The sequence below is a fragment of the Propithecus coquereli genome, unplaced genomic scaffold, assembly GCF_000956105.1.
Source record: "Propithecus coquereli isolate 6110/MARCELLA unplaced genomic scaffold, Pcoq_1.0 Scaffold113, whole genome shotgun sequence".
Classification (NCBI taxonomy): Eukaryota; Metazoa; Chordata; class Mammalia; order Primates; family Indriidae; genus Propithecus; species Propithecus coquereli.
Genome location: NW_012135303.1, coordinates 4,931,362 through 4,945,166, shown reverse-complemented (window position 1 = coordinate 4,945,166; position 13,805 = coordinate 4,931,362). Strand labels below are relative to the sequence as shown.

At 37.9% G+C, this 13,805-nt stretch overlaps 1 protein-coding gene across 5 annotated transcripts in view; it reads left to right on the top strand.

The window, feature by feature from the left end:
* The window catches only part of SPATS2L (spermatogenesis associated, serine-rich 2-like), a 167,209-nt gene that overhangs the window by 110,346 nt on the left and 43,058 nt on the right, over positions 1 to 13,805 (top strand). For 4 of the 5 annotated variants that reach the window (XM_012655407.1, XM_012655422.1, XM_012655430.1 and 1 more), the window contains 2 exons: positions 9,928 to 10,134; positions 11,495 to 11,630. In XM_012655407.1, coding sequence (XP_012510861.1) covers positions 9,928 to 10,134; positions 11,495 to 11,630 — 343 coding nt within the window. The remainder of the gene's footprint in view (positions 1 to 9,927; positions 10,135 to 11,494; positions 11,631 to 13,805) is intronic. The other variant, XM_012655439.1, reaches the window with a different exon arrangement.

Genomic DNA, 13,805 nt, shown 5'->3' with positions numbered 1-13,805 from the left:
TTGAGGGTCATTCTTCTTTACCCGGCTGTTCAGTTGTTGAAGCTCATCAAGGCTTGATTAGTCCCAAGTCCTTCATCTTCTAAAGCTATACGCTCTCTTTAGATCATTTCAACTATACCCAAGCTTTAATCATGTAAGATGGCTCACAAACTCATCTTCCCAGCCCAGGCTTGTACTCTGAACTCCAGAGTCTTATTTGAGATTTTAATGCACTTCAACAAACTCATGCTCCGAATAAACTCATGGTTTCCCTTCCCAGTCTTGGCTGTCTTTAGCGTTCCTGATCCTAGTGCACCACTTATGCAATTGTGCAAGCCAGAAATCTGGGCATCAGTCACAACACCTCCCTCTCTCTCACCCACCTCATCCAGCCCATCACCGTGTCCTGTTGATTCTCATTTCCATGTATTTCTAGAATCCATCCATTCTCACAGTCTCTACCTCTGCCTTGCCACTGAAACCACCATCCTCACTTGCCTGTGCTGCTGCAGTGGTCCACTCATTCATCTCCGAGCTGCCCTTGTTCCTCTAAATCGTTCTCTGTCCTGTAATCTTTTCAAAACACAAATCTGACCTCTTATGATAAAGACCAAAAGCCTTGCTCTGGCCTCCTGGCCCAGCAGAGTCTGGCCACTGCGTCCTGCTCCAGCCCCACTGCAAGGCGCACCCCTTTTTGCTCTCTCTATTCTCGCCATATTGGTCTCTTGAGTTCAGCCCCTCATACAGGCCATGGGTATCCGTCAAGGTCAAGTCAGGAGACAGAAGCCCATACTGGTTATCTGAATGGGAGAAATGTAGTATAAAGAATTGTTAACTAAAACAGTGGGAGGTGATTAACTACTAAAAGGGGTGAATGAGGACCATAAGATGTCTAGACATGGCAAGCGAGCAGTTACTATCTATTTCTATGTTGAGGAAAATTAGACAATAAAGAAACTAAGGACTGGGAGAAGCCACCAACCCAAGACTGAGATTCTGACCTCATCCCGGAAGGTGTGTGGCTACGAGAGGAACATGCAGCCTTGTGGTGGTGAAGAGCCTTGTCAAAGGGCGTGGACTGAGCTGTTCTGTCAAGAGGCTGCCATTGCCTGAGGGTGTGCATAGACGGAGCTGCTCCAAGCCACTGCTAGTGGTGGGAGAGGAGGGAGGGCAACATGTATCAATTTTTTCCAGATAGACCTACTTTACAATATTTAAGTTACTTGTGACCAGATGATGTGCTTTACTGAAAGTACATGTGTATAGGGGACCAGGACACCATCTTAACTCAATGGGCTAAAAGAATTATTTTAGAACTACTCTATATTTAATACATTCCTTGAAATTAGATTTGAAATCTATGCTGCGTACTTCATTCTACTTAAAAGTACATCAAGCTTTCACTAAAAAGTAAAAACTAAATAGAAAAAAGAGTTTTCAGAAACTTTCACATTTGAATATATACCTGGCTATACATATGCTATGAAAATCCTTGAATCCAAGTTCATATATTTCTCCCAAGAAGAGAGTTTGTTTTCTTTGGTGCTGTTAACAAAAGCAACCAGCACAGCTCATTGATTGTGTGAAATAAATCAAATCAAAGACAAGTAAAGTATGTATATTGATACCAAGATTCAGTGACAAGAAAGTTGGTGGTTTTTCGTGTTGGCAAGAGTTAGATGTGAGAACAATTACACACAATGCAGCTGAGTGTAAATGGGCACAACTTGACTGAAAAATAATTTGGCAAAGCATGTCAAGAACTTTGCAAGAAAAAGAAGGGCATGAATTTATACCTTCTTCGTCACAAACCCCATGAATTTTTAGTAAAAGAATTTTTAAATGTAGAAATCCATAATAATGAAGAAAATGAACAAGAGGGCATTGATTTCTATAAGAGGGAAAGTAGATGGAAGAGGATTGACTGATGAATCAGAGTATGGGAACTGCAGCATACAATGCAGAGGGAGGGAGCTTTGGCTGGGAGGAGGATGACTGCCCAGCAGAAACTGGGGAAGCTCTAGATTCAGCAGAGAGGATAGAGGGCAAGCTTAAGAAGAGAGGTATAAAGCAGGGAAATTTAATGAAGGTATTTTAAGGAACAATCTACTAGCCCCTTCCCACCTCTTCTACCCCCCAACTTGTTCCGTTAGATACCTAACATTTATCTTTAAGGCAAAACAGGAAGACTAAAAGTCAGCCAAGACTGGGAAGGGAGATCATGAGTTTGTTTTGAGCAATAGGATGTGGTGATGGGCTGGATATGGGAAGTGAGAGAGAGGGAGATGTTGTGACTGATGCCCAGATTTCTGGCTTGCACCTTTGCATAGATGGTACACTAGGATCAGGAATGCTAAAGACAGCCAAGACTGGGAAGGGAGATTATGAGTTTGTTTTGAGCAAAATGGGGGAAGAGAGTGGGGAGTGATCTACTGCTACTTTAATAACCTGTACAACAAAAGTCAAAACTCTTTGGAGGAAAATCAAAAGATACAGAGTTCTTCAATGTATCATCTACAATGTTCAGTACCCAATTTAAAAAATTAGTAGACATGGGAAGAAGCAGGAAAATATGACCTATAATGAAGAGAAAGTTTAGTCATTGGAAACAGACCGTTGATAACCCAAAAGTTGGAATTAGCAGACAAGGATTGCTGATTATAAATATGTTAAGAATGTTACAGAAAAAAAAAAAAGGATGGATATAATAGATTAAGAGAAGGAGAATTTCAGGACTGAAGAAAAGAAAGAAATGGAAACCATAGAACTTAAAATTAGTACAACATCTGATTTTTTTTTTAAGTCATCAGATGTGCCTAACAGTAGTTTGGACAATAAAGAAGAAAGGATCAGTCAACTTGAAGACAGGTGAAAAGAAACTATTCAAACTGAAGAACAGAGAGAAAAGAAATAAAAAATTAAAAGATTAAAACAAACAAAGCCAGGGTCTCAGTGACTTAAGGGACAGTATCAAGCAGTCTCACATATGTGTAATTGGAGTCTCAGAAGGAGAGCAAAGAGGAAATGAAGAAATAATGGTCAAAATTTTTCCAAATTGGGATGAAAAACAACTACCCACATATCCAAGAACTTCAGCAAAATTCAAGCAGGATAAATCATAAGAAATCACATCATAGTCAAACTACTGGAAGTCAAAAATGAAGAGAAAATCTTAAAAGCAGCCAGAGGAGGGGAAAAGACATATTGTAAACAGAAGAACAACAATAAGAAAGAGTAAATGTTGACCTATCATCAAAACAGTATACACCAGAGGACAATAGAATGAAATCTATAATGTAATGGGGAGGAACTGCCAATACAGAACTGTGTATCTAGAGAAAATATCCTTCAAAAATGATGGTAAAACAAAGATATTCTCATATAAAAGCTGAAAGAATTCATCACTAGCAGACTTGCAACAGAAAACAAGCTAAAGGATATTCTTTAGATTGAAAGTAAATTTTAGATTGAAATTTGAATCTGCAGGAAGAAATGAAAAGCACTGAAATAGTAAATATGTGGATAAAAGATTTTTTCTTTTCTTAATTTGTTTAAAAGACAAATGACTGGTTAAGGCAAAAATAACAGTGTATTGTGGGGTTTACAACAAATGTAAAAGTAAAATATATATGACCATAAGTATACAATTGACAGGAGTGGGTAAGTAGAATTATAATATTGTATGGGTTCTTACATTATATATGAAGCAGCACAATATTGACTCAAAGAACCCTGTGATAAATTAACGATACAGTCTTGTAATCCTTAGAACAACCTCTAAAACAAAAAATTAAAAAAATTTTTTAGAATAAGATATAACTCAAAATAGTAAATATAATCCAGTAATACCAATACTTGCATTAAATGTTAATGGACTAAAAATTCTAATTAAAAATCAGAGATTAACAGACTGGATAAAAAGACCTAGCTATGTACAATTATTCTAAGAAATGTACTTTAGATATAAAGACAGAGACAGGCCAAAAGTTAAAGGATAGGAAAGATATACTCTCCAAACAAAAAGTATAATAAAGTTGGTGTGGCTGTGTTAACACTGGGCAAAGAAAATTTTACTACAAGAAATATTGCCAGAGATACTGAGGGTCATTTCATAATGATATATAGGTTGATTCATCAAAAAGACATAACAAGGCTGGGCACAGTGGCTCCTGCCCATAACCTTGCACTCTGGGAGTGCCAAGGTGGGAGGATCGCTTGAGCTCAGGAGTTGTAGATCAGCTTAAGCAAAAGCAAGACCCGTCTCTACTAAAAATAGAAAAATTAGCTGGGCATGGTGATGTGCACCTGTAATCCCAGTTACTTGGGAGGCTGAGGCAGGAGGATCACTTGAGCTCAGGGTTTTGAGGTTGCAGTGAGCTACAATGACAGTGACGCCACTGCGCTCTACCTGAGGTGACAGATCGAGACTCTGTCTTGGGAAAAAAAAAGGGATAACAATTCTAAATTTATATGCACCTAATGACAGAGCTCCAAAATCCACTAAGCAGCAATTGATAGAACTAAAAAAGAGACAAATCTGCAATAGTCATAGATTTTAATATCATGTTCTTAGTAACTGATAGAACAAGTAGATTCAAAATCAGTAAGAACATAGAAGATTTGAACAATGCTATCAACCAACTTGATGCAATTGGCATTTATAGGACACTATACCCAACAACTTCAAAAAAACATGGCATTTTTACCAAAATAGACCAGTCACAGGACCATGAAATAAACTTTAAATAAATTTTAAAATATTGAATTTTTAGACTGTGGTATCTGACCACAATAGAATTAAATTAACAATTAGAAGCCATAAGATAACTAAAAAAATCTCCAAAAATTTAGAAATTAATCAACCTTCTAAATAATTCATTGATGAAAGAAAAAATTCATAAGAGATATTAGAAAATTTTTGAACTGAATCACAATGAAAATATAGTAAGCCAGTTTCCAATATCAGGAATGAAAGTGGCCCTGACCTTTCATTTATATAAAGGCTAACAACAGGATAGTAAACTACTTTATGCCAATAAATCCAACTTAAATATGATGGAAAAATTCCTTTAAAAGCACAACTTACCAGAACACACAGAAGAAGAAATAGAAAATCTGAATAGCCCTCTACCTAGCAAAGAAATTCATAATTAAAATCTCCAGAAGATGACTTCATTAGTGAATTCTAATGAACATTTAAGGAAGAAAGATAAAAGCAATCTTAAACAGTTTCAGAAAATAGAAAGAAGGGAATACTTGCCAACTCATATTATGAGGCCAGCATAACCCTTATCAAAACCTCACAAAGTCATTACAAGAAAAGAAAATTACAGAACAATATTATTAAGGAGTAAAGAAGCAAAAACCCTCAACAAAACATTATCAAATGAAGTAAACAATATATAAAAAGGATAGCACACCATGACCGAGTGTATTAATCTCAGCAATGCAACATTGGTTTAATATTCGAAAATCAATCAACCTATTTTATTAATTAACAAAATAAAGGAGAACAATGATATGATCATGTCAATAGGTAAAACAAATCACTTGACAAAATAAAAACTATCAGAAAAATAGGAATGCAAGAGAACTCCTTGAGTCTAATAAATATATGGAAACTCTACAGCTAATGTAATACTTAATGGAATATTGAATGCAGTTTCCCTAAGATCAAGAACAATGCAAGGATGCTTAGTCTACATTTGTACTAGGATTTCTAGCCAGTCCAATAAGGCAAGGAAAGATTGGAAAGGAAGAAGTTAAATTTCATTACAGATGTCATTATTGTTTATGTAGAAAGATAGAAATCTAAGAAATCTACCAAAATAAATAAATAAATAAAACTACCAGAACTATTAAGGATATTAGCAAGGTCTCTAAATACAAGTTCAATATGTGAAAAATCAATTGTATTTCTGCACTTTAGCAACCAAAATTTGGGAATTGAAATTTTTAAAAATATTATATACAATAACACAAAAAGTTTAAAATACCCAGGAATAAATCTAACTGTAGATACATAAGACACCAAAAACTATAAAATGAGGCTGAGGCAAATTAAAGAAAACCTAAATAAATGGCATGATATGTCATGTTCAAGTGTCAAAAGATACAATACAGGTATTGTCAAGACACACCTTATCCCCAGGTTGATTTATAGATTCAACACAAGTCTGATCAAAATCCCATAAGATTTTTGTTGAAATAGGCAAGTTAATTCTTAAATTTATATTGAAATGCAAAGGACCTAAGATAGTCAAAACAATCTTGAAAAAGAAAAGCAAAGTTGGAGGACATGCATTACCTGATATTAAGACTCGTTATATATTAACAGTAGGCAAGACAGTGTGGTTGTGGTGTGAGGACTGACAACTAGCTCAGTGGAATAGAATAGAATCCAGAAGTAAACTCACACATGTAGTCAATTAATTTTGAACAAAGGTACCAAGACAATTCAATGGGAAAGGTCAACTCAGATTTACTATGTTGTAGTCTTCTATTAATTTTTCACGTTTTGTGTACTAGTCATTAAGGTCAGAGACACTATGTCTCATTTATGTGCTATAAATAAGTCAGAGCTAACACATCGTTAACACTCCATATGTGTTTGTTGAGTCCAATTAAATCAGAAAGTTATATTTTATCTATAAATATTGGGATTTGATAAGTGTTTGGGATTTGATAAGTAGTTGGGATTTGATAAGTATTTTTAATAAAAGGAAGGCTCAGGTAATAAATTCAAAAACACAAGCTTCTAGGAGTTCATTTTTAGATACATAGACAAGGATTAAATTAAAATATATTTAATTTTTATTGAAATATAGGCAGATTGGGAGTTGCCAGAGATAACTTTTTTTTCCAAGATGTGGCTACTATGGTTCATATATTTGATGAATATTAGATAAAGACACAACCAGAGCTCACATCAAACTAGGCTACCTCCGTAGACACGCACAGTACTGAAGCAATGATGATTCATTCATTCATTCAATATTTGTCATGTACCTACTAGGTACCAAGCATACACGATAATGATTAACAGGACATACATCACTGTGTCACCACTTTTCTCAGGTGAAAATTACCAAAGATATTTTAAGACCTCACTAGAATAAATACTGGAATATAAATTAGTAGTGATTGCACATCGTAGACCACCAATCTCATGCTCCTTGTGTTTTATATTAGTGTTATCCAACAGAAATATAATGCAAGCTACATACATAATTTCATATTCTCTAGTAGCTACATTTAAGAAGTATAAAGAAACAAGTGATAATTCTTTCTTTTTCACTAAGTCTTCAAATTTCAGTGTATATTTTACAGTAACAGTGTATCTCAGTTTGGACAAGCCACATTTCAAGTGTTCAATAGCCATGCGGGTCAGTGGGCACCTTACGGGACAGTGCAGGTTTATGTGAATCAGCTCCCACTGAGCTACTGTCTATTGCAGTTTACAGGTGGATTCCAGAGAAATAGAGAACTGATGCTACTTCTGGCCTGTAATGTTAGAGGAAAGTCACTGTATCCAGGAAAGAACTCCCATTATTCTTTTGCTGGAAGTATCAAGATTTGTGGTCAAGATGGACCTAATTCTGCTATAGCTGTATGGCTCTCCACCGGTTTTCATCTGAAAGAGACCCAGAGTTTTCCTGTATTTGGAGACAGATCTGTTCAGCCAGTGTGCAAATATATCCAAGTGGTCTTTGAGAATTTTAAACCTTTCCAGTGTTCAATGATTCCACCAATAATGAGACAGCTTCTCAGGACCCTAAAAAAAATACTGCTACTTGCGTTTCTCAATTAATATTTGTTGGATGAATGATGAAATGAACCAACAGCCCACATATGAGATCTCCAGTACACAAAATATTTTCAGCTCTGGGTTAATGAGTCCATGCTCATTTGCATGCTTGTCTTTCATTTACAATTCCTTTACATTTCAACAAAATAATTTTTCCCTATATTCTAAGGTCCCTTAGGTTATAACATAAGTCCCCTTATTTTCAAGAATATGACTAATTTACTACACTGTGCACAGAGAGCTGTGTTTTAAATTCTCAATTTATGATGTCTCATCAAGATGAATCTCAACTGGGATTTAAAGAGGGAGTGAGTTGGAACCAGCTTGGACTTAATCACTGTTTTAACACAAACATTTAGAGATTCATTATAAAATTAGTTTTTCATCTTTTACAGTAGGGTTTCTCAGGGTGGCTGGTACCACCTATCTCCACTTCAACAGAATCACCTGAGGAGCAGAATCCTGGGCCTGCTACGGAACTGGGATCCCTGGAGGTGGTGTTTGGGAATTTGCATGTGTAATGAGTACCAAGGGAGACTCATTTCACATGGAAGTTTGACAACAACTGCCCTGATGTGATGAAGTTCCACTTTAGCATTACTAAAGATAAAATTGCATACTACCATTTGAATCTGTATTATTACTAGAGGAAATGCTGTTTTTAGTACTTACTTTGTTTACTACTTTGCTGAACATTTCATTGTGTACTGTAAGTAAATTTTTAAGGGTACTCATCATTCAGCTCATAAAAAGTATGTTGTGCTTTCTTGATATACATAATACCTTATGAATGATGGATTCAACTAGAGTCAAATGATATTGATCATAAATGGGCTAATGTCTAAAATCAAGTTGATTAGGACTCAGATCATATTCTTTTGTACTTGCCTCAAGTGTAGTCTCTAATATTTGTGACAGTGTCAGGAAAGGTGTTCATTGTTTCTTATTTTTTTCTATGAAATCATTTTGAGTGTACTTTAATTCAATCATAATTTTACAGAAAGCCACTGAGCCAGACACAAGTACTGGGGCTTCAAAAATGAATTGGACTCAGTGTCTGCCCTTGACAAGGTCATGGCCTCTGCAGGGCAGGGGTGAGGGGCAGACATGGAAGCCTTGTGTTAAAATATAATGTGTGAAGTTTTTAAGAGGCACCATGGGAGTAGAGAGAAGCGGGGATGGGTGTGACCATCTGAAAAGGGGGCTGGGCTTCCCCAGATGACTGTGCTCTGTTTGAGTGCAAGCCAGAAAAGTGAAGACATTCCCACAAAGTCATCCAGGACATGGAGAATGTCAGAACTTGGGTCTCCCTGATCCAAACTGCACCCTTCGAGCTTTCTCCAAGAACCTAGCCTTCAAAAGCACACTGGCCTCCCTTTTCTCACACCCAAATCTCTCTGGTAGTAAGATGTTAAGGGTGATACATTTCCTTTTCAGGCCACTAAGGTGCCATTTAATTTATACCAGCAATAACTAAATAGGAATCTGCCTTTAAAAGATGCCGAAAGCAACATGCTGCTAATTTATTGCCACATCTATTAAAGCTCCAGAGAGAATCTGACTCCCTGGATTTTAAATATAGTTGAGATATTTCCTGATTTAAGCCCTCCATAAATTAGATGCAGTGATTATAGTACCTGTTGTCACTTCATTCTTGCCCTATCTCCAATCACTCCTCTGCCTTCATTAATTCAGAATAAAATACCACAAGACATTAATGTAGCACTTGGAGATGGAAGGGCTACGTTTTTAGAGCTTCAATATGAAATCATACTTAAAGACTCCTAAGCCTTTACTAGAATAGGTGGGGGGAAACCCTGCTTATCTCCTATAAGCCCCTTAATAACCTTCCTGGATAGTTTTGGGTGAAGAAACTGAGGCTCAGAGATGTGTAGTGGCTGGCCCAGGGTTACTCTGCAAGCGATTCACACGCCCAGGGCTTCTCACTCAAAGTGCAAGGCCCTTTCTAGTATATCCTCTAATCTTCTGGGATTCTATTAAAACAGTTTCTTGACTGTTTGCAGTGAAAGGCATTACTGCCAGCATGTAAACAAAAACAAAAATCTTGGTATCCCTCATCACTTTATCATCAGTGTTTTTAGTTTATCACTTCACAGTCATTATTTGGTGTTTTCTTACAGAAGGCAACAGACTACTGCAACAGAAACTGTCCTTAGATGGGAACCCCAAACCTATACATGGAACAACAGAGAGGTCAGATGGCCTACAGTGGTCAGCTGAGCAGCCTTGTAACCCAAGCAAGCCTAAGGCAAAAACATCTCCTGTTAAGTCCAATGCCCCCGCAGCTCATCTTGAAATAAAGCCAGATGAGTTGGCAAAGAAAAGAGGTAAAGTGATTTCTTTTGCACAAATGATTCAACATATTTTGCACACACAGAGAAGTGCCAGAATGACAGAACTTTCCAAAAGATGCTGCTTAGTGAAGAGAGATGCACACGAAATTGCATTTCTTTCTGTGACCCACATAGATTGAAAGGCAGATGTGATTCCTCCCGTGTAATCAAAGGTCTTGAATATTTAAGTGGAATTACATCCCCTTTCTCTGCCCCTCTGTGGCCATTCTTCTCTTTGTAGGCATGGATAAACAAATACCTTCTACCCTAATATTTTATAAAGCAAGTGTTCATACAGGAGCTCTTTTAAAAATGTGAATGCTGAAAGAGACTAATGTTTCCCTTATATGTACACTTTCTTGACTTGCATTGAATGAAGATGAGCCTGGAGGCTGGCCTGTGTGCTTTGGATATGGTCTTCCCCATGTAAATTCAATTCCATGTTAGAACTCTCAATGTAACACCGAAAAAGCGTTTTATATTTGACATGCTGGATTTTTATGATTTTTTGAGCTTTGATATACTTGATACATAACTGGTATTAAAAGTGAAAGGGACTAAATCACTTCCTTTTTGATTCCCAGAAGATTGAATAATATTCTTCTCATTCCGCCTCAGTTGTACCTGATTTCCTTGGCTTTGGTTTGATAGACTTTCTCACTTTTCTTAAGGGGGTTTTCTTTCCTCTAAGAAACATGCTCTTATTGGGATAAATACAATCTGCCTATTTGCTATGCGCTATCTGCAGACCCTGCTGACACTTTCAGGAAATCAGGCGAGATGGGCACCCACAGAGCTGCTGCTGTAATTACAGGCCTGGCTCAGGGTGACGGGGCCAGCGCCAGCATACCTGGCACCGACGCACCGTCCCCCCTCTAGCTCATTTGTACCTCTCCCAATCTCTGTGTCATTTTCTTGTTCCAAAAGCCCTGCTGGCTTTTAACCACACAAAGTGGTGTTTATAGAGAGAGCCAGCAGCACAAATGGTCTTCAGACATATCAGATTCTAAGACGCTGCCGTTTGTGATAGAACATAATGATCAGAGCCTCTTTCCAAAGAGCACAGGAGACAAGCGTTCCCCACATGGCCCAGCCAGAGACCCCACTGGTGAAATCATAGCAGTCTCAGGTGCCATACGGACCACTCACTCTGGGTTATAAACATCCTGCTGACAGAACTCTTTTTTTTTTCATTGAAAAACCAAAGATCCAGTGCTTCTTATGGTTGGTTTAAAAAAGAAGAAAAACAGATGAATCTCTTATTGGTAGGTTAGTTGCTTTGTTTTGTTGTTTAGCTTGCAATAAAGGATAGAGTGGTCAAGTTAACGATTTTTTTTCTTAACATTAATTTTAGGCCCAAATATTGAGAAATCAGTGAAGGATTTGCAACGCTGCACTGTTTCTCTAACTAGATACCGCGTCATGATCAAGGAAGAAGTGGATAGTTCCGTGAAGAAGATCAAAGCTGCCTTTGCTGAATTACACAACTGGTGAGTTATTCGACTTAGGAACTATAAATGAACTGTAAATTTATGGTGCTTGAGCTGTTCAGATAGGTAAAAGCATCAGATGGAAAATGTTATTTATTTAATACATAAACATGACAGAATAACTCTCCAGCAGATTTTTTAAAGCCCTGCAGGCAGAAGCATATATCTTGGGAATAAAAAAGAAGATAAAGTATTTGGATAAAAAAAAACCTGATAGACATAGTTCATTAGAGTTTAATGTTGGCCCAAAAGTATATGAATGATATAGAACAAAACTTCAAAAATAATATTTTTGACAGATCCCTGGAAGGCTAATATCATGAGTGCTACTAAGAAAACAAAATATTTTCCGGCATTATAATTATAAAATAAGAAAAATTCCCTTAACAAAACTCAGAAACATCTTACCTAAGCTTAGTGATAGAATCCCATCCTTGTGTATCTTCAAGACTAGAATTAAAAAACGGTGCATTAATAAGGTTTTGGTCACTGTGCCCTGCCCTGAAACTGATTCTGATGGAAGACATTTCTTGAAGCCCTGTACGTTTGTTCATGTCCACAGTTGAAATTAAGTATCTGTTAGTAATGGTTTAGTTATTATGAGTAGAAAAATGTTCTTGGTGTATCAGTTAGGACTCTTTCAGTTTCAAGTGACAGAAACCAAGTCACACTAGTGAAAGAGAAAAGAGAATTTATTGGCTGACGTACAGGAAAATTCCAGAAGGTTCCTTCAGGCAAATTTGGTTCTAAACCCAAATTATATTATCAGGACTCAATTTCTGTCTCTCTCTCTCCTCCCCATTCCTCTCTCATTGTCTCCCACAGTCTCCTTATTCTGCTTATTCTTGGCTTCATTCTCAGGCAGCATCTCTCCATGTGGCAGCAGAGGTGACCTCCCCCCAACCACCTGCTGCTCCCAATTTACATAGTCCTTAGTCCCTAAGATCTGAGAGAGAGCTTTGTCTCCATAGTTCCAGCAAAAGTCCAAGGCCTCATTCCATTGGCTGGGTTCAGTCCCCTATCTGTCCCAAAACCAGTCACTCTGGCAAGAGGGACAGAATCTTCCCAGCAGCCAGGCAGGGGTCACGTGCGCGCTTACCACAGAGTTAGCAGCTGGGTGAGCCGCACCTCAGTCCCATGCGCTGAAAGTGGAGGAGCCATGGCTCCCCAGAGGAAAGTCGAGGTGCTAATACCAAAAGAGAGAGAAGACACGTAGGAGAAAGAAAACACACATCTGCAATGCCCAGGCTCATGTAGCATGTTCCCTATATTTCATTGACCTCCCACGATTCTAGAATTCAATCACATCTTCTGCATATTTTTCCTCTTCCAATTCCTTACTTTGACATTGATGTGCTTTTTAGCAGACACTGTGGAGCTGTGTAAAACTAAGGATTAAGCTTAACACTAGCCTAATGTAAAATTCATGAATTTTAAACCAGCTGCTACATATAAGATCCTAAGGGTGCAGAAGACACCAGGAACTTGAGAGAAAACCATCTCCTTCAGTTGTCATCCAGCCCCTCACAGGCACTCTGAGGCCAAGTGTCGTTTACCTCCCTACCCTCGTCGTGGCGTCTGGATGTCACTGGACCCCTTCTCTGTTCGATCAGGTTATAACCGAACAAATTATTCAGAGCAACTCCAAGAATATGTTTGAGTACTTAGAGAAGTTAAAGAATGAAAGGTGTTATTATTATTGTTATTTTATAGTTATATGACTTTTCCAATCTCTTCTTAAGCAAGTCACCCCACTACTTGTAAGTACACCCAACTTCCAGGCCTATTCTCTAGAGCCAGGGTCAGGAGACTTTATCTCTGCAGGGCCAGCTAGTAAATAGCTTAAGCATTACGGGCTTAGGGCGTCTGTGTAACTGCCCAGCTCTGCTACTGCTGCACAGAGGCAGCCCTGGATAATTCAGAAATGCAGTGGGCCACGCTCGGCTCGTGGGGGTTGTAGTAAACAGTTTGCCAATCCCTGTCTGAGGGCATTACTTAGCTGCTCAGAGAAGACCACTCCGTCTTATTCTCTTGCATTTTAGAATCAACTCGTCCTCTGCGGCCTCTGTGCACCTTCCATCTGAGTGACTCACACACTGATTGACAAAGTGTGGCAATGACCTCAAATTACCTCTCTTCTCCAGCTGCTCTGAGTACTTATTTTATTTTATTTTA